This window comes from Strix uralensis, chromosome 23, assembly GCF_047716275.1.
Source record: "Strix uralensis isolate ZFMK-TIS-50842 chromosome 23, bStrUra1, whole genome shotgun sequence".
NCBI lineage: Eukaryota > Metazoa > Chordata > Aves > Strigiformes > Strigidae > Strix > Strix uralensis.
In genome coordinates this window covers 4,759,352-4,785,583 of record NC_133994.1, presented here as the reverse complement: position 1 = coordinate 4,785,583, position 26,232 = coordinate 4,759,352, and the positions used below count along the sequence as shown (strand labels likewise).

General features: G+C 45.3%; 1 protein-coding gene across 8 annotated transcripts in view; it reads left to right on the top strand.

Moving 5' to 3' along the window:
• Positions 1 to 24,278, top strand: part of GPR157 (G protein-coupled receptor 157) — a 30,405-nt gene extending 6,127 nt beyond the window's left edge. The window contains exons 2-8 of one of the 8 annotated variants that reach the window (XM_074892798.1): positions 9,033 to 9,220; positions 9,931 to 9,987; positions 10,714 to 11,065; positions 17,323 to 17,536; positions 20,000 to 20,194; positions 20,695 to 20,958; positions 23,433 to 24,278. In XM_074892798.1, the coding sequence (XP_074748899.1) occupies positions 9,085 to 9,220; positions 9,931 to 9,987; positions 10,714 to 11,065; positions 17,323 to 17,536; positions 20,000 to 20,194; positions 20,695 to 20,916 (1,176 nt within the window). In that variant the 5' untranslated portion in view covers positions 9,033 to 9,084 and the 3' untranslated portion in view covers positions 20,917 to 20,958; positions 23,433 to 24,278. Of the gene's footprint in view, positions 1 to 1,814; positions 9,221 to 9,930; positions 10,001 to 10,193; positions 11,066 to 17,322; positions 17,537 to 19,956; positions 20,195 to 20,694; positions 20,972 to 23,432 lie in introns of those variants that run through there. The other 7 variants (XR_012632030.1, XM_074892799.1, XR_012632032.1 and 4 more) reach the window with 7 other exon arrangements.
• The last annotated feature ends 1,954 nt before the right edge of the window (positions 24,279 to 26,232 follow it).

The window sequence follows — 26,232 nt, the reverse complement described above, 5'->3', positions numbered from 1 at the left end:
TTCCCTGTCCCTGTCATTCTTAATTTTTAGTGGCTCAAAGGACAGTTTTACAGTTCCCAAAACAGCAATTCTGCAGTCTCGTATGTCCCCAGAGGAGGATGAAAGATGAAGTAGTATCTTCCTCTTCTGTACCAGATTGTTTTGCTCTCCTATAGCTGTGCTTGTCCCTGACCTGTTAATTGCCTTTGAGATAGTCTGGTTTGTTCTGATCCTGATGGGAAATGTTGGAGGGATGATTAGGTCATTGTTTAAACAAGACAGCTAGTTCCAGAGTGGGACACGTTTTCAGGCAAGAAGGTGGGTACTGTTGTCAAGTCTTGATTTTGATGTTTTGGAATTGTTTGCTTTTTCCTCAGGGTGAAAAGGTTGCAGTCGAGAAGTGATGTGTTAATTAATTGGTGCTGTCTGCTGGGACGTAGGGAGTGGAAGCCTTGTTCTGTTATCACAGTGCCTGGTGGGTATTATTGTTCTCTGCTGTGCTGGTTTGGTGCAGTTAGAGCACTTCATTTCACCTTTGTCAGTGTCCTTTGATATTATATAGAGGGCATGAGCTTTTCCCATCACCTGCATTGCCATCCTGTACAATAGAAACCACTGAACTTTATCTCATGGCTCCTGCAATAAACCCAACAGTTTTGTCTTGGGTTACTCTGTGTCTTTTGAAAAAACATATGCTCCCAGGTGCTGGCCATTCTGAAGACTTGGTGATAGCCAGGAGTTTGGGGTTTTAACATTTGCTTTCCAGTTTGAAGTGTTTCCATTTCTTGCCTTTCAGTTGGTGCTCATGCCTTTCTTTGCAGGATGGCAGGTTTCTGATAAATTGTTGGAAGATGAAATACAGTTTCGCTGTGAACAACACAGGGTGAGAGCAAGAAAGGATCAAGAGTCTTGCCTCACTCGGTTTGTGTTTGGATAGCAAGACAAAATTCCTGAGTGTTTGGAATTTGTAACCTGGCGCATTAGGAGGGGGAATAGAAGGCTTGGGTGTCTCAGAATATACAGATGTAGTGTTGCCAGGGGATCACTGAAAGAAATTAGAGGCTGATGAAAGCCAGTGAGCTTCTAGTTATGCAGCATGTTTCACCTTGATACTCAAGTGTTGCACAAGAGGCCCTCAAGTAATAACCCGCTTCTGAGGCTATGATGCAAGAGTTAAGGAATTGCTTTGTCCTGAAGGTTGTCTTCTCACATGTTCATGTGTTTCCAGGAACTGAAGATTGCAAGAATGCTAGATAACACCGTATCTTGTGTATCTCAGGCTGTTCCACATGTATAATAGGAAAGTCAAATGGCTGCAGTACAAATAAGTATTGGTCCGTTTTTCATTTGTTTTGCAGATGATTGTGTTCCCAGTGAGTTCTCTTTCTGTCTAACATGTCGTATATGTGACCTAAGAGCAGAGCTGTGCCATCGAGTCAACCCACCAAGAGTTTGAACAGCTTTGTGTCTTAAACTATTAAGCATCTGGAAGCACTGTTGTTCCACTGTTTTGCCTGAGTGGTAGTCTGTGAAACTTGAATTTATTGAAATAAGTATGGATTGGAGGCGAGTAAGCTGGGTTTACCTTGTTAATATTTGTAGTTCTTGGAGGCCTTAACCAAGATTTGGGGGTAAAGGACAGGGTTACTGTCAATTTATGGGTCTGAGCCTCTTCTCCCTTGAAAGCTGTTTTCTTTAGTACTGCTGCAGTTGCTTCATTGACTCTTTCTTTGTCCTCAGGCTCGTGCCTTCTGTGAATGAGAAGAGAGGAGAAGCTCGAACAACCTGCCCTAACTTCCCTCCTTGTGTGATGCCAGCTGTGAGTGTTTCTTTGGCAGTGTCTTAGCTGGTTGTTGTGAACAATAGTCGAGGAAGCAATCAGCAAGTATACTGCCCTAGAAGTGCTACACATTGTTGGGCCTGCCTTGTATCTGCATGGCTTGAGAAGTGGATGGGGATCCGGGTTGGGATGCTGCCCAGGCGTACTGTGTTGGGGCGTCTGATGGAGCAGAGGGCTCATGTGAGAAGTGCCACAGGATGCTCGATGATGTGGTCACTGTGTCAAAGACAAGAGATGAAGAACAGAGAAGATAAACATGTTGCAAGTTACTTTGCTCTTTCTTTGTCATTCCCACACGCATCTTCCTGAGAGTGAAATACCAGTTATTGTTAGTAACGCTGCAGAAATGCAACACTAGTTATTGGGACAAAGGCCTGCTTTTAGGAGGAATTCATCCAAGCTTCAACCAGAGCCTGGTAATGACAAGCTAACTTGGCTTTGAGCCTCGCATGGGAGCAACTCGCCTCTAGTCACTATTTCTCCTGGGTGCTGGTCAGCAGCTATACATTGCAAATACATGCAGTCAGGTGCTCAGAAACGTAGCTAATCTTTCTGGGGAAGAATTAATTAGATTTTAATTATGCAATGAGACATTACCTCTTACCTTGTCTGGATAAGAGGTTTTATGGAAGGGACAAATGTATGATATGGGATTGTTCTAAGGGAGGAAATGCAAGAGCACCCCAACCTTGGAAGAAGTAAAGTCCTTGCCTAAATCTTGTGTAAACCTCCAGTATTCACACAGAGAATAAGCACTTACATTAGTTTTGATCAGACCAAGCTGGTTTTGTGTTTTGTTCTCTATGGCCCTCACTGACTTGGCATGAGCTGGGTGTCATGATCGAGGGACACTAGAGCTCCAACCCTCTTTAAAAAACTAGCTATGATTTTGGTTGCCCACACTTCTGTGTGCCTTTTTTCCAGACAGGAACGTAGTTGCACTAATTACAAGGAGTTGTGAAACTTCATGAAAGTTCTGCTCTCAGAAGATAACGGATGGCCAGAAGGGAGTACGGGCTTCTGTTGCAAATCTTCTGAAACTTCGTCTCTGCTTTAGCAGGGTATTTGTCATGAGACATGTTTTGAGCTAGTACATCAGATTTCCTGATAAAATACTACTTCTCTGTGGCTTTTTGCTTTCAGATTTTTTCCTCTTTATGGAGCCAAAGATGAGCATCAGTTCCACTCTTTTTGGGGAGAAACAGGGTGTGTTGTTACAGGTAATGAGAATAGCCAAAAAATATCTTTGAAGGATCACCATGAAGATCGCTACTGAGAGTGCCTCTTTGTATTCGATGTAAATGCCCTTTCTTGTGCCCTTTCCTAAAGTGCCACTGCTCCATGCTTGAGTCTGAGCTGGGTGTTGGCTGAATGGGACTGGTGCGATGACTGGAATGGGGCTGGGGTGACAAACATGTGGGGCTTGACCTGTCTCACTTAGCAGGTGAGCAGCTTCACCTGTGTTAATAAAGTCAGTGAGTTTGAATTCCAGGTTATAAGTTAATATTCTGCTCTTCAAGTTTCCTGTACGTAACCCTGCGCTAGTGCTTACACCAGGATGGCTAGTAGTGACTAACCATCCAGTTAGCTTCTGTAAATACGTGGGCACTGCATTGCAAATAGTTCTGTTAAATGTGCTCTTTGCTGTCTAGGAAAGATGCAAACGACACTGTTAAATACCAAGTGGTGTTCTGGAGTTCTGCGTTGGGGATGTGACTGCAGCTGACCCCTTAGTTGGATGAATGGTAGTCGCTGTGCTGGGACCTGAGCAGTCAGCACCCACACGTGGAGAGAGAGTCTGTAAATTGTTAAATATTTTATGTCTGCCTTCAAAGAAGGAGGGTGAGGAGTACGATACAGTGTGTTACAACCCATTTTCAAGATCGTATTTGGATTCTGGACTGTAGATGTTGAGTGTCTCTGTGCCAGTGAAAGAAATGGTCTCCTGGGCTCTGTTGCACCCTTTAGCAGAATTGTCTCTTTGCTGCTTCACAAATCTGTTTCAAATAACTTATGTGAAATAACTTGAGTGAGGCTTCTAGCTCAGTAACCTGACATGCTTAATGACTTTTCCTACTTGAGGGTCTCATTATTAGCTTTTATATTCCTGTCTCATCTGTGTTAAAACTACAGGTTGTAGGCAGACCTTTCTGTTGTGAAGCATGGTGTATGCCTCCAATTCAATTTAGAGTAAAAGCTACACCCCAAAAATACTAGTATTTGGCCTGTTTTCCTGCTACTAAATGTAAGAGATGCAGTCCATACATTTTTATTATAGGTAATGAGAATGGCAAAAAAAAAAAAACCCGCACTGAAAGATTGCCGTGAAGATCACAACAAAGAGTGCCTCTCTGTATTCTGTGCAAGTGCCCTTTCCCAAAGTGCCACCGCTCCATAATTGAGCCTGAGCTGGGTGACCTTAAGACCAGGTTTTTTTGTTCATGGCATATTGTGTTTCATTGTGAATGTACAATATTAATATCTTTATTTTTCTCCATGCAGCCACAGCATGAAGGAATATCCCATATTAATCTCCTAATTTAAATTTGAAATGAAAAACTATCTTGGAGCATACTTTAATTCATTGATTGTGCTGGCTTGATTCCAGCACTGTAACTAATTACATTCTGCCTGCAAAAAATTCTCATTGCTCGTGGCTTTTTTGAGAGTTGCTGGCTTGAATTCTTGTGTGATCTCTGCAGCCTGACTACACGTTTTTGATGCTAATGGAAAACTGCTTATAATGACTAAGCATCTCTTCTTGATGGAAAAAAAAAAAAAAGCCATTGGGCTTGCAACAGAGCTCCAGTGTAGTGCTCTGCGGTAGGTGGTGTGTGTCCTGTTTCAGCGGTTGCGTACACCCGCTGCTCTGCGGTTCCAGTGCGCTGGAGGTGGAACACGAAGGACTGCAGAAATCCCAGGCTCATCTGGATCCAGCAGGGTTTCACAGTCGTGCTTGCCTCGGGGCCATTCTATCCCAATGCCAGCCTGCCTACAGCTGAAAATTTGTTACTCTTAACAGCTGCCTGTCATGTTGGTCTGGTTAAAGATAAGGGGACTGCAGATTTCAGCCTCTTGAGAATCACTAGGAGCCAGGTTGGAGTAAGAGCTAACATGCCCAGGTTAGTACTCGGACACTGAAAGCAGACCTGCCTGCCTTGGAGCACATACCTCAGTTACTGTTGGACCACAGAGGGATGGGAAGCAGGAGAGTGGTAGGTATTATTCTAGAAGTAGAAGAGAGAGTCACAGTATTTGGTCTTGCATAACCAAGATAAAATAGGAATTCGTGTAGTATTTGTTAATTCCGCAGGACCTAGAATGAATTCAAACTAACTAGTTAGAAAACAATGAAACTTTACTTTCCAGTTTCCCTCACAATGAAAGTCAGGGAAAACAGTACATATCCTGTATAGCTCCAAATGACTGCACTGGCTCTGTGTACTTCTGTGTGTATTGTAATTCTGTTTCCAGAAAGTCTGTTCTCTGTATGTAACGTGGCCTCTCACTGCGCCAACCTGCCAGCGTGACTCTTCACATGCAAATGTCAGATTCCTCCTAGTCGACTTGGTAGTACCAAGTTATACTTGTTACAGAGCTGTCTTGACCCCCATGTTTGCCAAGGAAAACCTTTCAAATCTCTGAAAACTATTTTTCTGAGAAGAAAAGCCGCATGAGAGTTGGCTGCAGTGTCTGCACCTATTTAACTGACTGCCTTGTTGCTTAGTGCGCTTAATAGATATGTAGGGAATGTTTTTCCTTGTGGGTTTTCTGCTTGATTTTTCTAAATCTATTTGAAGTTGTTGTTGTCTAGAGGGGGCAGCTCCTCAGAAATTATTATGAAGGCTGTCAGTCATCTTCTTGGAATTTCCTGAGCAGCCCTAGATGTCTTTCATTAATGCTATATCGGAAGCTGCCTGTATTAGTGGCCAAAATGGAATAGATGGGGTTAATAAAGTCAAGGATTAGGTCCTTAATCTGTGCCAGGACTGCTAGAAATGGAGATTTTTTTTTTTTCTTGTCACATGCTAGAAAAAATAACAAAGGACAAACATGAGGACTGTTGTGTCTCTCAGAAGCCTTCTCTTAACCATGCTTCCCTGACTTCCTTTCAGCTGATGCAGTGAACCTAAGCATCAGGTGATGACTTAAAAAAATGGTCTGGTTCTCCTAGAAATGAAGAGCTCAGGTGCTGGTAAAACTGTTGGCTAGCTTTTTGTTATGTTATGATTCCAGAGGTAGGTTTATGTTTTCAGAGAATGAGGTTTATGTTAACCCTTGGTTAGATGCTCTCATGTATCCCTGATGTCTTGCATGGGAGTAGCCAGGCTGTGCAGAAGACCTGTGTCAGTGAGAGGTTATGTGTGATGCGTTTAATGTTGCATTCCTTGGAGCAGGGTGAGAGCTGGGTGTCTTACTGGCCCCACGCTGAGCCCTGAGAAGCTAGTGAGTACAAGAAAGAGTTGTACTGACTTCCTTAAGAGGAACTGCATGGTGATTTGGAAACTACAACATTAAACAGTTTTTTGTCAAAATGAGCCTCTAATGGCTGATTTAAAAAAAAAAAAAAAAAAAAAAAAAGAAAAATCTGGTTATTTCAGTACACACCTACTTTTTTTTATGGGTGCACTGAAACTGGGCTCTACTTTTTTTTCAAGCTCCTACTTGAAACTGCTTCTGTCTAAGCTGTGGGCATGGAGCAGGGATGGCAGAAGGCAACAGGGTACATCTGCTGGTGTTGGAGCCATCTGCCTTCATCAGAGATGAAGATCAGGATGTTGTTAGATCTTGTAGATCAGGACAATGGTGATGGGGAAAAATATTACTGTCTGGAACAGCAGTGACCTCTTGTGGGTAGTGAGGATGGCTGGCCTTGCTGGCAGTGGCACTTGGAGAATATTCTGTTGTCATTATGTCTGTGGCCTTAAAGTGAATGCGGTAAAAGGAGCTTGGGTTCTCTTGGCTAGGTGTCAGAAACAAACAGCTATAAATGGTGCTGAGTCTTTTCTTCCTCACACGTGTGTGCTCTGAAGCTGTGGTGTGAAATAGTGTCCTAATGGTTCAGGAGCAGTCTGGACTCTTCTCTCCCCCTGGTGAACCCAGAGTTGGCCTTTGAACACATCAGGGGAATGAGATAGTGTGAGACCAGAACTTTTGCTCATATACTTCTTCCATGAAGTGTCTTCATCTCTGATAAAAGCTGTCTCGCTGGTCTGGCACAAAATCGGGAGAGTAACATGGTACTGTGCAAGCCAGCATTGTGCCTGTGGTATGCAGAGGTGCTGTGGGGGTCTCAGCCCCTAAGAATCACTTAGAAGCCCTAAGGCATATAACCAGATTGCCAGTTCACTGAGAACTGGGCCTCAGCTTCCTAGCCAGCTGCAAAGGCAAACTAGAAACTTCTTGTTTAAGCCTTTTTTTTTTTTTCTTTTTTTTTTTTTAAAAGGTTATGTCAGTACATTCTCTCTCATGGTTAGTGGAGGTAAATGTATGTAGTCACAGCTCAGCTGATGTTTTATAAGATGCAGGGTGTAGCCTGTGTGTCAGAAAGCTCTTTTAGTAGTTGGTGAGATGAACTGAAGTCAGGAAAAAAGACTTTCTGTGTCTTTCCACCAAATATCATGTTGCTTCACCTCCCTTTGCTTTAAGAGCATCTGAAGGTGAAATTCTCAAAGGAGAATTTTCATTTTGTATGTTGCTTTATGACAAGCTAGTTGCTTAGATTTTTACTTCTCTACTAGTCTGAGCTACACACAACACTGCCTTTGAATTGTCCCGTATCTTTAGGCAGTTTCCAAGTATTTCTATTCTCTGGACAACTGCAGATTCCATGGGACTGAAGGTAGGAATGTGTATCTGGGCAGACACAGCTGCAAGGACACCCTGCAGTTAGAAGGTAGCGATACCAAGATTACAGGAATGCCAGAGATGCTGGGGAGCGATGTCTTGCACATGCAGATGTCAAGAAAATGAAAGGTAGTGGGGAATCTTTAGTAAGAAGTTATCTGCCTTTTATTACGTGGTTTTGAAGCAGTAACTTCGTGCATGGCTTTCTGTTGAGTGATGACTTCTGTGTGTAAATTTACCATATTCCTATTTTTAGAAAATGGAGAGAGATCCAGCAGAAGATCCTATGCCTGTCCTACTTCTTTCTGATTGCTAAGGGAAAGAGACATCTCTCAGTGAATTGAGACAAAACTAGAATTTGCATTTCCACTAACTTGTGGTTGTGATTCAGAGATTCACTTCTCTCCAGTTCTAAAAAAATAGTTTGTCAGGTCACCGTAAGTTGTAGAAATAAACACCTATCTTGCAAGACTTAATTAAGCTGTGTTGTAGAGCCACATCCGTCACCCCAAAATAAAAGCAACGCTCAAAAGCCAGGGTATTTGATGAAGTGCTTTGTCTGGATGTTGGTGATAAGTGGGTGTCTTGTGCTATAGAAGTGGGGAAGGGGAAACCAAAGAACAGGGAAGAAGCCAAGAATGTGTAAGAGCAACAACTGGGAATGCAGCCTTGACAAAGTTTTGTCTCGTGGGGTTTTTTTGGGTCAGATGGTAGCTAAAGAAAGCCCAAAATAATTAGTTAAAGCTATTAGTGTCAGATTGTGTCCAGGGGAAATGCAAGTTGCTGCAACTTCCTTTTTCTATAAAGAGCATGCGGAGGGCATCAGGCTCCAAAATAAACTTCTAAATGTAAGAGCCTGCTTGACTGAAGTTTAAATGAGTAGTAAAGGTCACAAAGATATGTAGAAAGATCATGTTGTTTCCAAAGGAAATAACTTTAACTGAGCAAATGACAGATGCATCAAGGTGACCACAAAGCCTGGATATAGCTGGAGACTTAGTAAAGAGAATTTTAAAAAGCTCTGAAGTTCTGTCTAGCAACTTCTTGGGAAGTGTTGGAGTGACTTGTCCTTGGGCGGGGGGGGGGGGGGGGTCTCTGGAGCAGAGCAGTGTGTTTGGATGGCACAGGAAAGGCAATGTAAGGTGGTTCATTTGTGGGGTGCTCTGCGTGCTGACCCACATGGCCCCCTTTTGTGCTGTGGCAAAACTGATTAAAATCAATCTGATTAAAGAGCTCTGAAGACTTCATTCAGAACTGGCACCTAATCCTGAGTAGCTAAGGCATAGCTGAATGTTAGCGAAAAGCTCTTTGTGAACTGGCAGAGTGGGTGTGAAGACTTACCCTGACAAACTGATGTATCCCCAAGGACTTCCAGGATTCATCAGAAAATTGGATTTGAACTTAGAAGTCAAAACCAGATGAAGATAATCAAAAGCTTAAGGAAGCAGTGGAACTGGCTGGAGGTTTTGAAGACAGCTGTGCCGCGGAGCAGTGGAAGAAGAAATTGCTGTAGTGGAAAAATGGGAAAACCTGCCCTTAAAAAAACCCCAACATGTAAGCAGTAGTAGCCCTCTCACACATCTGAGGGGAATGTGGGTTTATTTTTTAAAAAGTGCAGTTGTTGTTTTTCACTAAAGTAGCAATAGTGCAAAAATAGAGTTCAATTAAACACCAGTTATCCTGAAAAACTTTGTTGTGAAATGGTGTGTTTTAAATACAATACTGGTCAAAGGAAGTTATTTAAAATGTTGAGAACCCCTTCTCAATTTGGAACATGATAATGTAAAACTGGAAGAAGAACATGGCCAAAAGTAGTATGCAAACACCGAATTCGTGGGGTTTTAAGATATTTCTATCAGATGTGTCTTTTAGGGTGTGTTAAATAGCTTCAGGGTGCTGAGGAAGCTTGGGTGGAGGAGAAGATACCTGGTTTTACAGGTCAGAATAAACCTTGTTAAAAACTGAGTTCAGCAGGGATCCTTCATGGCTCGGTAGCTAGGAAATGATTAAACAGAGGGAACGAGACACCTGAAACAATAACCATCGCCTTTGAAAACTGAGCACATCACATCAAAGGTACAAGGTATGAGTTGTGGAAGCCAATGAAGTGTCTGGCAGGTTAGAAGCAAACAAGGACATGCTTTCAACTTGTAAGTGCTTTGAAGGGTGGGGGGGGGGAAGCGCTTTCTCACAACAGAAACCTTAAAATGTGTTTAAGGTGGTAGCGAATGCGCTGTGTCTGCTTATCGCTTTCTGCTCCACAGGTTGGAGGATGCTGCGAGAGTCGGTGCTGGAGTGTTTCAAAGTGAAGAAGGTGGAAGGTAAAGATGGAAGGTTGGTGCCACTTCGGGGGGGTGACGGAACCGGGGGAGGGTTGCAGGTCTGGTCTAATCCTGGCAGGATGTGGAGGGTCCAAACTGCCCGGGAGCCCTCTGAGAAGCAACATATTTGGTGGAAAGACAGAGTTCTGTGTAGGAGAAGAGGAGGAAAGCTGTCCAGTGTGGCTTTTAGGAGATGAGAGGAAAAAAAAAAAAAAAAAAAGCATTTGATTTCTGAGCCGGTTCCTTCTGTCACACTGCACCACGCAGTCACGGCGGGTTTTTTGGTTTTAAAAAAAAAAAAAAAAAAAAGGTTTGTTTCTAGGCGGGGGGCGGCACCGCAGGTTTTCCGAAGCGGTCCCACCTCCCCGCCAGCCGCGGGGATTTCCCTCGGGGCAGCGTCCCGGGGCCGGTGGCGGAGCCGCCAGCCGGGGGGGGGGGGGGGGGGGGGCGGGGGGGGCCGGGCCGCCGCCCCCACGACGGGCGGGGCCGGGCCGGGGCGGGCTCCCGCTCCCGCCGCGCTCCTGTCCTTGCCTCGCTCGCCCCTTCCTTGTCTGTGCTCGCCCAGAGCCCAGCGGGGCGTTTGCCTCCCCGCCCAGCTTTTTTTTTTCTTTTCTTTTAATTTTTTTTCTTTATTTTCGCTGTTCTGCCCGGCTGTGGCTGGGCGCGGGGCCGTGTCGCTGTGCCCTGCCTCGCTCTCGGCCATGCCCGCGCCGCTGCCCCCCACAGAGCTGCACACCTCGGAGCGGGTGGTCGTGCTGGTCTCCTGTGGACTCTCCTTCCTGGGCTCCAGCCTCCTGGTCTGCACCCACGCCCTGTGGCCGGAGCTGCGGACGCGGCCTCGCCAGCTCCTGCTCTACCTGTCGCTGGCCGACCTCCTCTCAGCCCTCTCCTACTTCTACGGGGTGCTGCAGGACTTCGACAGGACCTCCTGGGACTGCGTGCTTCAGGGGGCCATGTCCACCTTCGCCAACACCAGCTCCTTCTTCTGGACCATGGCCATTGCCCTTTACCTCTATATCACCATCGTGAGGGGCTCGCCCACAGGCACGGGCTTGCTCTGCTGCTTCCACGCCGTGAGGTGGGTGCTGTCGACTGGTCCTGCGAGGGCACGAGGTGTGGACCCCATAGGCACCCCCCCCCCCCGGGGCCAGGAGCCACCGCACGCTCTGCTCTGCGATGAAGCGCTTGGATGGTTGCTCGAGTCACCTGCTCTTTCCTTAAGGATAGCGTGCCCTTCTCGAGTCCCCTTTTAAACAGGGATTTTGCTGTCTTTTAACTAAACAGCCCTGCTTATTTCTCCCCCCCCCCTCCAGCCTTCCCAAGTGAAGAAATGGAGACGTGGAAAAGTTAAAAATTTTTTGCTTAAGGTCACCTAGAAAAATCTCTGGCAAGAGATTCTGCAAATCCTGGCTTCTGCTTTCCCTCCGCAGCCTGCTCTGACATTCTAGAAATAACGTGAAACTTGTGTTTGCGATACCTGTCTGCTGCTTGACAAAACTCCTGTGTTTGGGATCTGTTTCCACGGGTCCCTGACTTCCCGGTCAGCCTGGCCGGAGATCCTTCCCCTCTCCCCAGGCAGGTTGCTGTAATTCAATTCTCAGAGGAGAATGTAGTCTACAAGAGAGGAGGCTGCTAGAAAAGCACTTGAGGGTTGTTTTGGTATGTTTGATTGAAAGCAAGACGGAACGTACCACAGTGTGGCTTTGTCTCAGTTTCTGCTACTTAGCGAGCTGATTTTCCACATCATGTTTAGTAAAAGCTTTCATTACGCAATTAGAGCTTGTGGAATCATGTGCTACCTCCACGCTGAGCAAAACAGTGATCCTTTAGTCCTCTGTGCTGCCAAGCTTTTGCAATAAATCATAAGAGGAATGATCTGGATTTTTTTAAAAAAAAAAAAAAAAAAGCCATCAGGCAAGTACTGAATTTTCTTTGGTTTCTCAGTCAAATATTTGTTGCCTTTTATTTTCAAACAGCATCATTTGGGAGATGATTGAGTTGGAGTTGAGTCCAGGTAAAGATGGGCCAGAGAAAGACATTAAGGCAAGGTGTGAATCAGGGAGGACCTTCAATTCCTGCCCTACCTGTTCTAATTAGTGCTCGACAGCGAGGACTGCATGTGAGGAAGCCCGAGGTGACTGGACGTGCATCTGTTGGTGAAGTTGAAAGAAGATGCAGTGAGACAGCAGGGTTTCTTATTTTATTTCAAGTGAATAGAATTGCACTGTAAGAATTACGGAGAGGACAGAGTGCCAGTAGAGCCACGTGCTGCTGAAGGAACAGAAAAAAGGAGTCCAACTTCTTTATGGGCATGCTGCCTATATCAGGCTACATCAAAAAGTTGATGCAAATCTGGCCTAATTGTGATTTTTCCTGTCTGCTAATCGCTTGTGTGGTTTTTGTCTGTACTTTGCTTCATCTGATTTAATGCTTCTCAGTCTCATCAGCTGCAAAGTGCGGAAAGAACCGGATAGATTGACTGAAATAATGTTGGCTGTAATCTGTGCACTCTCAGAACTGTAAAAATCCTGAAAGATTGCTCTAACCCTGAGACAGAGAGGAAGGGAGTGTTCAAACTGAACTTCCTCTGGGTGAATTTGCTAGGTTTATTTTCAGGTCTTTGCTGTAAAAATAAAATGCCATCTTCTGTTCTTGGTATTGATCAGCTCCGCTTGCTCTGTCTGAAGGGCAATATAGATAGCTTGCATGGAAGAGCTATTGCTGGCTTCTGCTTCATAAATGACTCCCATTCTGTGCAGAGCCAGTGTTTAAAGCTTCATCCTGCTTTATGATCTGTGTGAAAAGCCAGAGAAAACAAGTGAGAACCTGTTCTCTGCCCATCCCCTTGTGACACATCTTCCTTCTTTCCTTCCCTGCACTTTTATCCTTACCTGAGAACTCAATCATCAAATCAAATTCCGGACATAATGCTTGGAGATGGCCCCGCTCGCACTTTTAAGTGCTTCAGAGTCCTGCTGGCTATCTAGGGTGCTGTTAGCCTCGAAATCTTTTTTAGTACCACGCAGATAAGAACTGCTGCAACTGATACAAAAAGATGGTAGTACGTACTTTATTGCAGGAGGTAGGTGAGAGAGACCTGTCTAGGGCAAAAGGAAAGGTAGCAAAGGGCAGATGATGTTTTAAGGATTGAAAGGTAAGTTTCCAGTGTTTTTGTCTAGGCAAGAACCTGGGATTTCTGCCCCCCCTCCTCGCTTCATGCAGTCATGCGGCGACTGTTGTGTGAAGAGTCATTCCGAGACCCTTCTGGAAGGGATTCAAGGCAGGATGGAGTTTTGTTGTGCGTGTTTCCTACTCCTCACAAGCAGCTACTCAATAAAGGGCAAGTGTTTGTAAAGATGAATACTTTGTTAATGTTGAGTATAAGCAGAAACTGTTCTTTAGCTGAGTGGAGCTGACTAAATATGTGTTGGAAGTCAGTGCCTGAAATTTTCTTTTTAGGGAAATTAGGATGTCATACTGGATCAAACCCGTCAAACAGGTTTGTTGCTTTTTGATTCATGTGGTAACACATCCACCTATTCTACTGCTAGACTAGAGAGCTACAGGCTCTTGTTTTGGTTTTAAACTTGGTGAGCTCAGGTGACCTTTGAAAACAAGCTTACAGTTGGCTTTGAAAATATTTATGCAGTTGTAAGGTGTAAGTTCTGGCATCCAGAGTGTAAATTTCCAGGCTACCTCGCTTGTTCTGAATTCCTCAATATCGAGTATCATTTAGTTGGGTCATGTCATCTTTGCTGTGAGAGTAGTTGATCCAGACTCAGGGTGAGGAATGGACCAGAACCCACTTTGGGATTGTTTCTTGCTTTGCTTTTGATACAGCACTTGCTGTCAACCTCTGAAGTATTTGCATTTCATGATCAGGCTGCGCAGATGGTTAGAAGCACATATACACTTTTTTATATGTATATGTGTGTGTGTGTGTACATAAAATAGATGTGTGTGTGTGCTTATATATACATTTATAACCATGCATATGTATGTATATATGCATGCATGTCCATGGAGTACTCGGGGATCCTTTCATGCACTACTGTGGGAGTCCTCCTGGACTGCCTCGGCGTGACTCTGACAGTGCCACTGCTGGATTTCAGAGCTGGGCTCAGAGCTGGCGCAGGGATCTCTTGAAATTCGCTGTGGCTTTATCATGTTGTTTATAAAACGCTTGTAGGCCAGGCCAACCAGGGTGCCAGCTACTTAACTGCTGGTGCCTTAGCTTTTAACTTCTTGCATGCTTCTCTGGAGGAGTCCCTGCTTCTACCAGGCACTTGGGTGCTGCAAAGTGTTTGATGCTTGAAGCAGGGGAGCAAAAATTAAATTGGAGCAGATTTGGTCTGGAGTTCTGCCTACAATGTATGCTCAAAGCTCTTTCCTGAAATTGGCTGGTATATCCAGAATATTGATTTTTTTTTCTCTTTACAGAGTAAAAATTCCTGTCCCCAGAAGGATTTGCCTGCAGGTTTGCTGGTGGGATGGCTTGTTGTCTAACCTGTGCGGACAGGTGACTGCAAATCTTCCCTGCTTGTAAGAGTCAGGGGGGAAGGCAGGCAGCTGTGCAGTGTAAATCAAAATGTGGTATTAAGCAATCTGACCCAGGCATACCGAGGACAAGAAAACCAGTACGACTGGAGCTGTACGCTGCTATAGTTTAAGGGTCCTTGTCTTACCTTGTCTAAATGCAGCTTGGGTGTTGATGTGGAAAGATAAGCTGGGTTGTGTGGTTTTTTTATTAATTGATTGCCGGGGGCTATATTAGGGGAATAAATACTGTTGTATCTGTCTTAGAGATGGGATTGCCAGCCTTTTACAGAGATGCAAGGAGTAATCTTCTTTCCCTTCTCTCCCACACTAATTTCATTTAGATCCAAGAGTGCTTTTGAGAGCCCCAGCCTACACAATTGCACGGTCTTTGGGGCTTAGAGTAAAATTTCCACCTCTTTGTGTTATTTTGGATCCTTCTTTTTCCAGTCTTTATGTATGCTTTGGGTGTATAATATTCTGATTCTTACGTTCCTCCATTATTCTAGATGAGTATAAGGCATTGATGTTTTCCAGTCCTTCAGAATCTGTCATTTAGGGGTTCTTAAGAATAAGCAAATCACTAGTCTCAGTTCTCCTTTCCAGTTTTCTAAAATGAAGCTGAGAAGTTCACTGAAATGTCCGATGACTTTCTAGATTCTTTCTAACTTCGAGTTTGTAATCCTTACTCCTTGGTGTTGTAACAGCCATCTGATACCTGAAAATGCCTGATGTGTGACAGGTTTTTTTCCACCTTCTTCCTTTCACTAGTTAGATACTTGAAGATTTTTTTAAAATCCTTCGTCTGATAGTCCAGTTTTTCCTACTGTGACCTCTCTTACTGAGTCTGTACGTACTTAACACTGTTCTCTTTTATATCCATGCATTGTAATTTGACCTGGTTTTATCTTTCCATATAACTCTCACTTTCAGGTCACTGTGGAGATCATGATTTAGGCAAATCAGTTTATTAATACATTTCCTTTTTCTTGGTGCTGGACTCATTTGTGCTTGTGTGCCTTAATATGTTTTCTTTAAGGAAGTGCCAGTTCTCTTGAATTCTTTGCCTCAGTGGTTAGCTCTTCCAAGTGTACTGAAATTTGAGTGTCTTTGCATCTGTAATCGTAGTTTTGAGGCAAGTCACCATTTTTAATGAAATGAGTCTTGAGTTGTGTAGAAAATTCCATGGTGGTGGCGATGTTTGGGATGTTTTTAGAAAGCCTGCTCTGATAATAGCATGGGGAGGGCTTCCTGCAGTAGAACTGTCCTTAAATAACAACCCAGGCTTGGATTAGCACTCGCTGTTCTGAACATTGAAACAAAATGTTCTAAGCATGCTAAAAGGTTGACTCTGAATTTCTTACAGCATTATATTTACATTTGTTTTGTGAGTAGGTGAACCCAGACATTATTTGAGTAGGAAATGGGGTATTTTTGAAATCTAATATCATGGGATTATCCCTGATTTTTCAGTTGGGCTGTGGAATTTCAGATAATCTGGTCTAGGCAACTGCTGGTTGCCTACATAGTCTGATGCATGTGAAACGGATTTTAGGAGGAAGATCCTTTTCATGCTCTCTGCAGCTGCTCCAGGCTGTCAGTGAAGGATGAGCGTGAACCGGGAAGGTAATGAGCGCCATACAGTAATGGCTTTGTTTTCTTTGTGTCTGGAGAGACCAGGAGGGTTATGCTGGAGCTCCATCTGAGCACTCTATGAAGCATTTCTGTCATTTATTGAAGTGTCCCTTGTCCCTCTTAAGGCTCCACAGAACCTTTCTCTGAGGATGACTGTGGGAAGGGCAGGTGATGCATTCAGTTGAATGCAGGGCAGTATTTCAGTTGTGGAGTCATTAATGAGTTGTATGTACATCACAGGTTAGGGCAGGCCTATGAAATCCTGGGTATCAACAGCACCCAGGAAGGGGAGGAGTATTTTTACATTTGGGCTCATGGAATTTTTCAGTTCTTCCTCATGGTTTTTTGTGGGCAGCCCAAGCTGCTGTGTGACTTAATTCATGTGTGTCACCACAGTTATTTTTCTTCTAAATGCTTCCCTATATATGCTTCTGCTGTCAAGAGAGAAGCCAAAGTCAAAAGACAGCTCCAAATTATGAGAATGTGGCTCCTCTTTGCTTTCTTAGCTTTTTGCTGTTACTGCCAGTGCTTTTTTTTGGGGAAGAAACTTGCCCTTTGTCCTTCAGAAATTATCCTTTTGCTTCCAAAATATTGACTGTAATTCCATTTAAAAACAAAGCAAACAAAAAAACCCACTAATGGAATAAAATTGTGGATTTCTTTGTGTGCTGGTTCCTTATGTGCTAAGTGTCACTTAAGAATCAGTATGTGGGATTTGGTTGCTCATGTACTGAAAGCTCTGAATCTGCCTGCTCGCTCTCGAATGGCTGGGTCCTACGGGATAGTCACATTGTATGATGCTTTGGTCTTGTCAAGTCCTTGATCTCACCTGTATCCAGGGGAGAAGGGGCGTAGGTGGGATGTCTCCTGTTCACCTGCTTGCTGTGCAGGCCAGGTTCCAGCTTGGAGCGTAGCACATCATTATGCATCTGGCCTTCAGGACTGGGGATCCAAGTTCCTAGAGCGGGTCCCCAGGAAGTGGATTTGCTGTCCACACTCATATGTTGTCAAATACCTGTTTGTCAGTCGCTTCCCTTCGGCCCAGATGTTGGCATCCTGTCTGATGGAGAATCCCTTGGTCTGTCACCCGTTTTCCCTGAGGTGTGGAGGGACTAAACTGAGTATGTTCTTTCCTTAACCTTGTTCTTCGTGTTCTTTCCTCAGCTGGGGAGTCCCCCTTGGCATTACGGTGGCGGCTGTTGCTCTGAAGAAGATTGGCTATGATGCCTCCAATGTTTCTGTGGGCTGGTGTTGGGTCAACTTGGATGCAGAGGATCGGGTCTTGTGGATGCTGTTAACGGGGAAAGTTTGGGAGATACTGGCCTATGTGATTTTGCCGGTGCTCTACATCCTCATCAAGAAGCACATTAATAGAGCGGTGAGTATTTTGCTGCTTTCAGCTTAGGTTACAGACTTGCTATCTGGTTATATCTTCCCATGCTCTGAAGATTTTGCTGCATATTTAGCAGCTACACAGGCAGGAATTGCTTCAGATACCACTAAAACGCACTGGCAGAAGCAGTACACCTGGCTGAGCCACCTGCAGCATCATTACATGGGGACTTAGCACACGAAGAATGCAAAAGCCTTTTGAAAACTTACGAGGGCTGTGGGATTTACATGAGTGAAATGTGAAGATTAAAGTAAAATGTGAAGTAAGAATTAAAACAGGATGTGAAGGACAAAATTCAGCTTTAATCAGCCTTCCACAGTTCCACTTGTGCCAAGCCTGAGATTGGCATCTGGACTTACCTAACCTCAGTCATTTTAGGATCTCTAATGATAGTTTGCGTTTATGAATACCTGTTTTGTACTAGCAGCACAAAGCCCCATTTGGGAGTCTGGGTGCTATATAACATTAGGCACCATATGCTTACACAATACAGGAAGACACCCTGTCCTAGGAGGGTTTCAGAACTCAGAGGCTAATTTGCTGCTGTTCCTTGTGAACACACAGAATCCAGGCATCTAGGAAAACATTTGCATAATACAGAAATGTAGATTGAGAGTGGCAGAAGGAACTACATCCAGGGATTCCTTTTTTCTCTAATTTGTATTAGGGGAAAAAAATCCCTACACCTGGATAGATATCCTTCTGGGAAGTGCTGCCACTGCAAACCTGCTTGCTGTGGTGTAGTTATGGCAGTTGTAGTTGGGGATAAACACAAATCTGGTTAGGGCAGGATTCTGCAGACGAGTTGGAAGAACAACGTAGTCTTAAGCAGTCCTAAGGGACCCAGGAAAGGGGAGTTGGAAAGGGTTTGTGAGTGCCTGTCAGCATCACCTGACATAAATCAGCCAGGACGCTGTGTTCCAGCAGCTGTCAAAGATAGCAGTGTGACTGCCCAGAAACCTGACCCCTCGGCCAGGCTCTCACCTCCTGTTCTGCCAGGGATTCCTGGGCATCTGCTGTCCCTTCCCCACTCCCAGCCCTGACCCTCTCACAAGGAGCAAAGCTGAGGACAGGCAGTTGTCACTCTCTTCTCTTAATGGGGGTCTGAGGGCTGGAGCAGCAGCACATAGGGCCTTGTGGGCTGGAGCATCTCTCTTTGCATCATTAGGGGTTTTGCCAAGCCTGGTAGCCTGCTTACGAAGCCTTTTTACTGGCAGGAGGTCTCCCATTTCCAAGGAAGAGCAATAGGCAACCAGGGGTGGGTTTGGGCTGTACTGATGGCTGAAGTGGGTTTTGCAGTAGTGGCTCCTGCACAGCCTAAGAGGCAGGAGAAATTATGGAAGTAGCTCTTGTGGGGGACACACACAGGACATCTACTAGGGGCTTTCCAGATGGAAAATACTGCGTGGGAGTGGATGGGAAGCTGCACTGAAAGGCCTCAGTGGGGTTTGACAGGCCACTGTGCAGTGCTGTCCTACAGCTTTGTTCTGTAGGTGTCAGGACTGGGAGTACTGGAGTGAAGGAGAATACTGTGCATCAAAGCTCTGTGTGCTCTGTAGACCTGATGGTAGGAGGAATAGTTTTCCGCAGGCCAGCTATCCTGAGATTTAATCTCTTCACCCACATTAACATCCTGGTGTTCATCATCATGTGTCCCAGCAGCTCCTCTGGGCTGTGTTGACCTGCTCTCGCCCATCCAGGAATCTGAGTGCATCCAGGAGACTCTACCCTAGGATGTCTCATGGGCCTTACACATCCAACCACCCTGATCCAGGGCACAGAACCCTGATATTTTTTTCTACATGTTGCTGATACAGAGGTTTGCTGGCCTGTCCAAATCCATGGAAGCCCATTGCTGACAGTATATGGTCAGAAATCAGGCAACAGGTTCTAGACAAACATACTGAAGGACTGGTTCACATGGGCATAAATTCCTTGTGGAACTTGCTGGCTGTGGCCGTGGTGAAGGCCAGAAGTTTGAATAGCTTGAGAAGGATGAGCCAGAGTTCTCCCCATATGCATATATATATATATAACTCCCAAGAGGCCTTCCCAAGGCCAGACCCTTAGCCGTGCATTTTCGAAGTGGTAAAGCCAACAACAGTGGCCCAGTAAAACTATTTTGTGGAGCACTGCATTTTTTTTTTTTTACATTGTTATGACCTGGTTTCTTGGCAACTATGTAGTTGATGTTGGTTAATATAAAGCTTTAATGGGACTCTGATAAGGGCCGGATATCCTTTATTTGCCACCCTTTGGCTTCAGCAGGAATGTTTGTGTTAGCAAAGGCAGAATGTGGCTGAAGACTGGTGCTCGTAACAGTGTCCCTGTTAACTTCCTGCAAGATGCAAAAATCTAGTTTGCTTTAGAAAGAATCCCTAGAGCTCAATGTCCAATGTGTGTAGCTTTTTGTTCATGTTTTTGTCTCCCTCCCACCCTCCATGGAAGCACGCAGCGCTCTCAGAGTATCGCCCCATTCTCTCAAGAGCACCTGCATTTCAGCCCCGGACTTCCATAGCAGATAAGAAGCTGATTCTCATCCCTGTCATCTTTATCATCCTCCGCGTGTGGAGCACTGTACGATTCATTCTGACCCTCTGTAACTCCCCTGCAGTGCAAAATTCAGTCCTGGTTGTCCTGCATGTAAGTATTTGTCAGGAAACGCATTAGAAGGAGGATCTGGGAGGGAGATAAAGCTTTGGTGCTCTTAATACCACTTTTGTGGCAGGATGCAGCACATTGCGAGAACATCAGCTCTCTGCTGGCAGGCAGGTCTAGGATGCTCAGCAACAGCTATTTCAGCAGCATCTAGTGGCTACAGAGAATAACTGCAACAGGAGTGTTGGGCAGCGCTGGCTGCTTGTAGGAAAAGCAGGCTCAGACCAGAACTGCTGGGTGTCTGTCCCTCAGCAGGGCTCAGCCTGCTCCTGCCCTAGAACAGGCTGTAAAAACGACAACCCACAACAGCTGTCTGGTCTGATTTTGGGTGCAGGGTTGATTTTTCTGAATCTGTTTGTCTCATTTAGGTGGAAGTTGCTGACTGTCAGCTGGGCAGTACTATAGCTGGTCTGACACGATGTTTGCTCTTCTCTGGGGGGTGTCTGTAGCAGCAGCACTGGTTAATTCCTTTTTTGCTTTTTCAGGGAATTGGTAACACGTTCCAAGGAGGTGCCAACTGCATTATGTTTGTCCTCTGTACGCGAGTGGTGCGGACTCGGCTGTTTTCCTCCATTTGCTGTTGCCACTACGATGAGTTGGATTGGCCTTTGCAAAGATCAAACAGCTGCTGGCAGCGCCCAGAACCCCACAAGGACAAGGATGTGCCAGGCCCTGAGCGGACAAAACCCCTACTTTCCAGCACCTGAGCCTGGACTGTCTACATCTCAGTGTTGATTTCTTCTTTCTTGGTAAAGATCTAGTGTGAGTCTTTCCTCCTGCCCTGCCTGTGTGCAGCTTCATGATGTGAGGGGTGGGGAACAGCTATCAGTAAGCAGCTGACAGAGAGGTAGGTTTCTGCTGCCTCGGGGGGGGTTCCCTGTCTGAGTCTACAGCAGCTCCCCATCATGCTCCTGTGGGGTGAAACCATTTACAGAACTGATCCACTCCCCTTCCCTCTGAGCTGGGGTAGTGTCTGTTACTCAAGCCTGTAAAATGAGGAAATAACTGCAGTGCTGTCTGGCCAGCAAGGACGGGACACCAGTGAAAACTCAAGAAAAGGAATTAGTGGCTCCTCATGATGTAAAATGCCATGCACACATACATTTCTCAGTACTGCACAGTTCAGATGTATTTAGTGCCCCAAGTGTTCCTCATGAGGTAATGCAATCCCTGCTGACGATCATAAAAAACCCCCAGAGGGTAAGTGGTTCATCCAAGCTTACACAGAAAATCTGTAGGAGCAAAACCTTGACAGAAGCTCTTCATCATTTCAGGTACAAGACTGGACACTGATGCCCTTGCTTGGGTCTGGTTGTGTGAGCATCTTGCTTCCTTGTGCTTGACCTCATGGGTGATAGTTGCAGAACATGCAGGGGTGTCAAGACTGAATCCATTTAAGAGCACTCGGGGTTGGGGTGCTGCGTGGGTTTCTGTCTATGAAGCAGGTATTGGTAGCACTCTCTTTAGTAACAAGAGTGCAGCTGGAGGAGGTAAAAACCTAGAGCAGCTGTCCTGACTGCTTCAGTAAGGGTAAACCGTGGTGTGCTGGGAACTGCAGTCTCTTCAGAAAGAGTATGAAACCCTGTGTGCTTGTGCAGTTACGCTAACCTGCAGGTCACCCTCAGTGAAAAGGGCTGAGTCCGAAAGGTCGCGAGTCTGCCTGGGGTCGTGGGGCACAGCAGGGGCTGAGCATCCTGCGAAGCACACTGTGTTCTGGGTATGGTATGTCTCTGAGTAAACCTCCTGTACATCTGTTTCTTGTCCTCCCAGACCACAAAGCCCGAAAAAAAACAAAGGATTTTTTTTAATCAATTCACAATTCTTTTTAATTTGTATAACAAGTTTTTGCAAAAGAACAGGAGCCTCATGAATTGCCTGGGGAGAGAGGGCAGCTGTCAGGCTCCCACTGCTCTAGGCACCCAGCTGTTCAAAAGCTGCTCTTATTAGTTTAATTTTCATCACTTTAACAGCATGCAGAACAGTTAAATGATACAGTGATCTTGTGGGACTATAGGCAGAGGCGGGTCCCATTATTTCCTGAATTGAAGACTTGGCATTAACTTTATTATTATATTAATATATTTAAGCCCCCTTGTACACAGTCTGTGTAAACATGGGAAAGTGGAGTCCTCAAGAGCTCATTAGCCTATTTCGTGGGGCTGCAGAGGGGCTCAGCTCTTTAGTATCCTTAGAGTCTTTGAAGGGTAGATGCAAGCATCTTATCTCGCATAAATGATTTCAAGAGGTTTTTCTTCCTTTCAAAAGGCTTTTTTTAAAGTTCTGAAAGTTAAGTAGCAACCTTGGTAGCTCAGCCTCATGTTAATCCCATGTGGCTTGGAAAGAGAAGCTATGTTAAAAACTTCTTGCAGAAAGGCAGGATAGTAAATCTTAAATTTTATGAGACTTAGAATTGTGCTGTGTTCAGTTTGTTTGGAGCCAACCCTGAAGAGAGGAAGTAAAATTGTCACCAACTTGGCTTAAGGGAAAACAAAACAAAACACCACAAACACAAAAAAACCCACCCCACCCCCCAAAAAAACCCCACCCAAAAGTAATCAAAACAGATTCCCTGTTCTCAGTTTGCCTTTTTCCATAACAGAGTTCTGAGAAATGTTTTTTGAGGAATGTGCAGCTTGACAGAATTACATTTCCAGCTCCCAGGGGTTCAGGGAAACATGCTGGTTTGTAAAGGGCAGCTGTTGGCAATAGCACCTGTGCTGATACAAGTGGAAAGTCTCCGGCATCTTCATGTTGGCAAGAACAGGGAAAGAAAAACAGCCAACAGAGAACCTCTTAGAAGTGTCTGTAGTTTCTGCAGCCTAAATATAAACAGAGATGGGATAATAGGGGAGGTGGAGTGCAGAAATGCTTGGCTGCTCCTGGCAGGTCCCCCTCAGTCTCTGGCATGAAGTACAAAAGCAGGGGTGGTGCTGGGGTGCCCTTCTCCCTGCAGCCTCAGTGGGCTGTGAAGGTGACTCTGAACTCTTTCCTGTCAGGTGTGGGCTGGAGGATTTTAACTCGGATGTTTCTGAAGGTGGCTGAGGTTGGGGTACCTGGCTGTACTTTAGGAATGGGTCTATCATGTCTGCTTTCAGCTCCTGCAAGGTGATGTTCCTGAGGTTCGAGCTGCAGCAAGCTCGTCCTGGCTCAGGGCAAACCTGTGCGCACGGGCTGCAGGAAGATGGGGCAGCCCTGGATTTTAACTGTGCTTCATTTTGAGCAGGTGCAGGATCATCCCAGAGTCCCACAGAGGGAGCTAAAGCCTGGGAAAAAGCATGGCTGGAGTGGCTGAGCAGACGGAAAGGTCCCACTCCTCCTCGGTGTTTGGATACCAGCTGCTTTGGTCTTGAACTTTCTCAGGATCCTCTGGAAGATACCGTTTGGCTGTACTCGCAACTTCCTGGTTTTCCTCCTTCCTTCCCTCTCCCACCACTATAAATCTTAAAATCGTTTGGGGTTTTGCTTTTCTGTCTGACAAGGTGAATGTGTTGTGAGTTCTGGGGTGAACAAATACCATGGTGTTAGGAAAACTTTAGCAGCTGCTGAATAGGACTATCCTGGGCATGGATTTCAGTCCTAGTGTGTGAGGTCTTCCAGGGGGCTCCAGACTGGCTCCTGTTCTTCACTTCAATGTGGACAGTAGCATGCAAACATGCCTGTTTGGTGGTGGTGATGGATGGTTCCTCTTGATGGTTTATTCCTCCTCCTCAGTGGTTAGGGGTCGTCATCATCAGGGTTTGTGGTGGCAGCATATTTATTACCTCCTGGGGAGACCTGAGCTCTGCAGACTCCCTTGGTGCTCGGGGAAGTCTAGGTGTAGCACTCCAGCCTCCAGCAAGGACAGCCCTCGCCAGCAGCAAGACAAGGCACGTGCTCCGAACTCCAGATGTCCTCTGCCGAAGCACGGGCTGCCGTCTGTTCTTGCTTTGGAAGTGTTATGTCAGAGCTGGGGAGGGGATGGGGTTTTGTTTGCTGTTTGGAGATAGTGTTTTACCTCATTTACAGCTCCTCACTTGTTTTTTAAACATTTTCTCTGACTTTTACAAAATAAAGTTTTATTCTCTACCAAGATGTTGTTCAAGCATGTTGTGATAGGTCTCAGCACCTTGGAGAACTTGGATGAGAAACTGCTGCAAGATCTTCCTTCAGGTCTCTTCTGTGTCTACCTTAAAGGCATGTACAGGAAGACAAATCTTTTCTACCTATTTGTAGATATGTTCCTCTTCCTATCTTTTTTACATGTATAGAAATGTAACCCTTTCATCAGTCTGAGCAGCCTGTTCACCAGTATGTGTTACTGTAGTTCATTTTCACTGGCCTGTTGCTATGGACTGTGAAAAGCCTCTGAGAATCGAGTATGTGGGTCTTGTTTCCCTTGGGTTCAATCGACCTTATGGACTGTGGCTCTCAGCTATGTGAGATTACAAATGATATGTAATCGACATTACAAATTGCCCTTTCTCCAGATGAGGCCAGGCTGTAAGGTAGGTGGGACTAATGTTCGGGAGAACTGGTGCCATCCCAGGACTTGCCCAAATAGAGAAAATCCAAGTCATTATGAGGAAAACAGCTGAGGCCTGGGCAGGCTGACAGTTGAGTATTGCTTTGTGAGTTGCCATATGACTCCAACCTGGGCCTGAACTTTTCTCAGAAGAGATTCAAACTTCCTTGGCCATCTCCCAGGACTGGAAGCAGCCAAGACCCCTGGTGTCACGAGTGGTGCTGGACCACAGCTCTATGCACAGTGGATTGAGTGACAGTGTCTGTTACTTGGGTTGCACAAGGCTTCCCATCTGGGATATCTCCTTTTCTGTAGTTTATAACTGTGCCTCAAATGTAACTGATTGATCTGGGCAGGCGAGGAAAGGAGTCCAGATGTGGACATGTGGTTGATGTCAGAACAAAGGGGAGGGAGCCGAGCTGTGTGCTCGTTTCCAGTAACTCTTGGGAGTCTTTGAAGATCATGGAGAGATTTTAAGTATATGAAGACAGAAGGAGCTGTATGTGTGTGTGTGGGGGTGCTGACTGCCTATTATGGACTATGGGAATGGAGCCTGGGGAGGGGGAAGTAAGAAAAGCTAGGTCTGCAAAGAGCAGAGCTTGTTAAATAACAAGAGCTGGAAGGAAACCAGGCTGGAAAGATGAGAAGGACTTGTGGTGGTTGGAAGTGGAGTTGGAAGTTTTTAGGCTGAGTGGATTAAAAATACAAGCCTGCAATGAAAATGTTGAGTTGGAGGAGTGGACTGCGTGAAGGAAGCAGGAGTGGGACACAGCTCTGGATTGAGGGGAGTAAAGAGCAAAGGGTTATAATGGCTGGAGGGTGCTTGTCCACGCTCTTTCCCCAGGTTGGTTAGAGCTTTGTGACTTCACCCCTCAGCTACGAATACTATCAGTACTGTTACACTACTTATCAGTACTGTTGATGCTGATTTGGTCACTGCAAAATCCTTTTTTCCCTTTTTGTCTTTTTCCCAAAACTTGAGTCTAATTGTACAAGATGATCCCTGGCTCTAGGAGTGAACCAAGGTTCTGTAGTACAGGAGGATTTGGGTGATGTCTGTTCTACTTCAAAACCTAGAAGTTGTGTGTTTAACGAACCATCTATTTGCAAGAAAAGGATAAATCATCTTGTTGCTAAAGCAGAGGAGCACCTTAGAAAAGTAATTTCTGGTCGTGCCACTATTACCTTCTCATCACGAAGAACAGTTACAGAGATGACACCAGAGTACTTCAATGCTGCCAAACCCAATATTTGTAAGACATAGGGCTTCATAATATAAGTCAGTCCTGCTGCTTAGAAGCAGTGTGAATGTCTGTTGTGCTGCACTGAATTCCACCTATCTTGTAGTCCGTGCAGCCTGATAGGGAACTGCAGAAACCAATGCAGGGTGGCATGAGCTGGCAAAGGCAGGTCTTGGCTGGCACAGTCACTATTTCTGTCCCGGATAGAAAAATGAACCCACTGAGGTCCAAGAGGGCAGTGTGGGTATTTGGACAGTCAGGTGCTTCTGCTGAACAAAGTG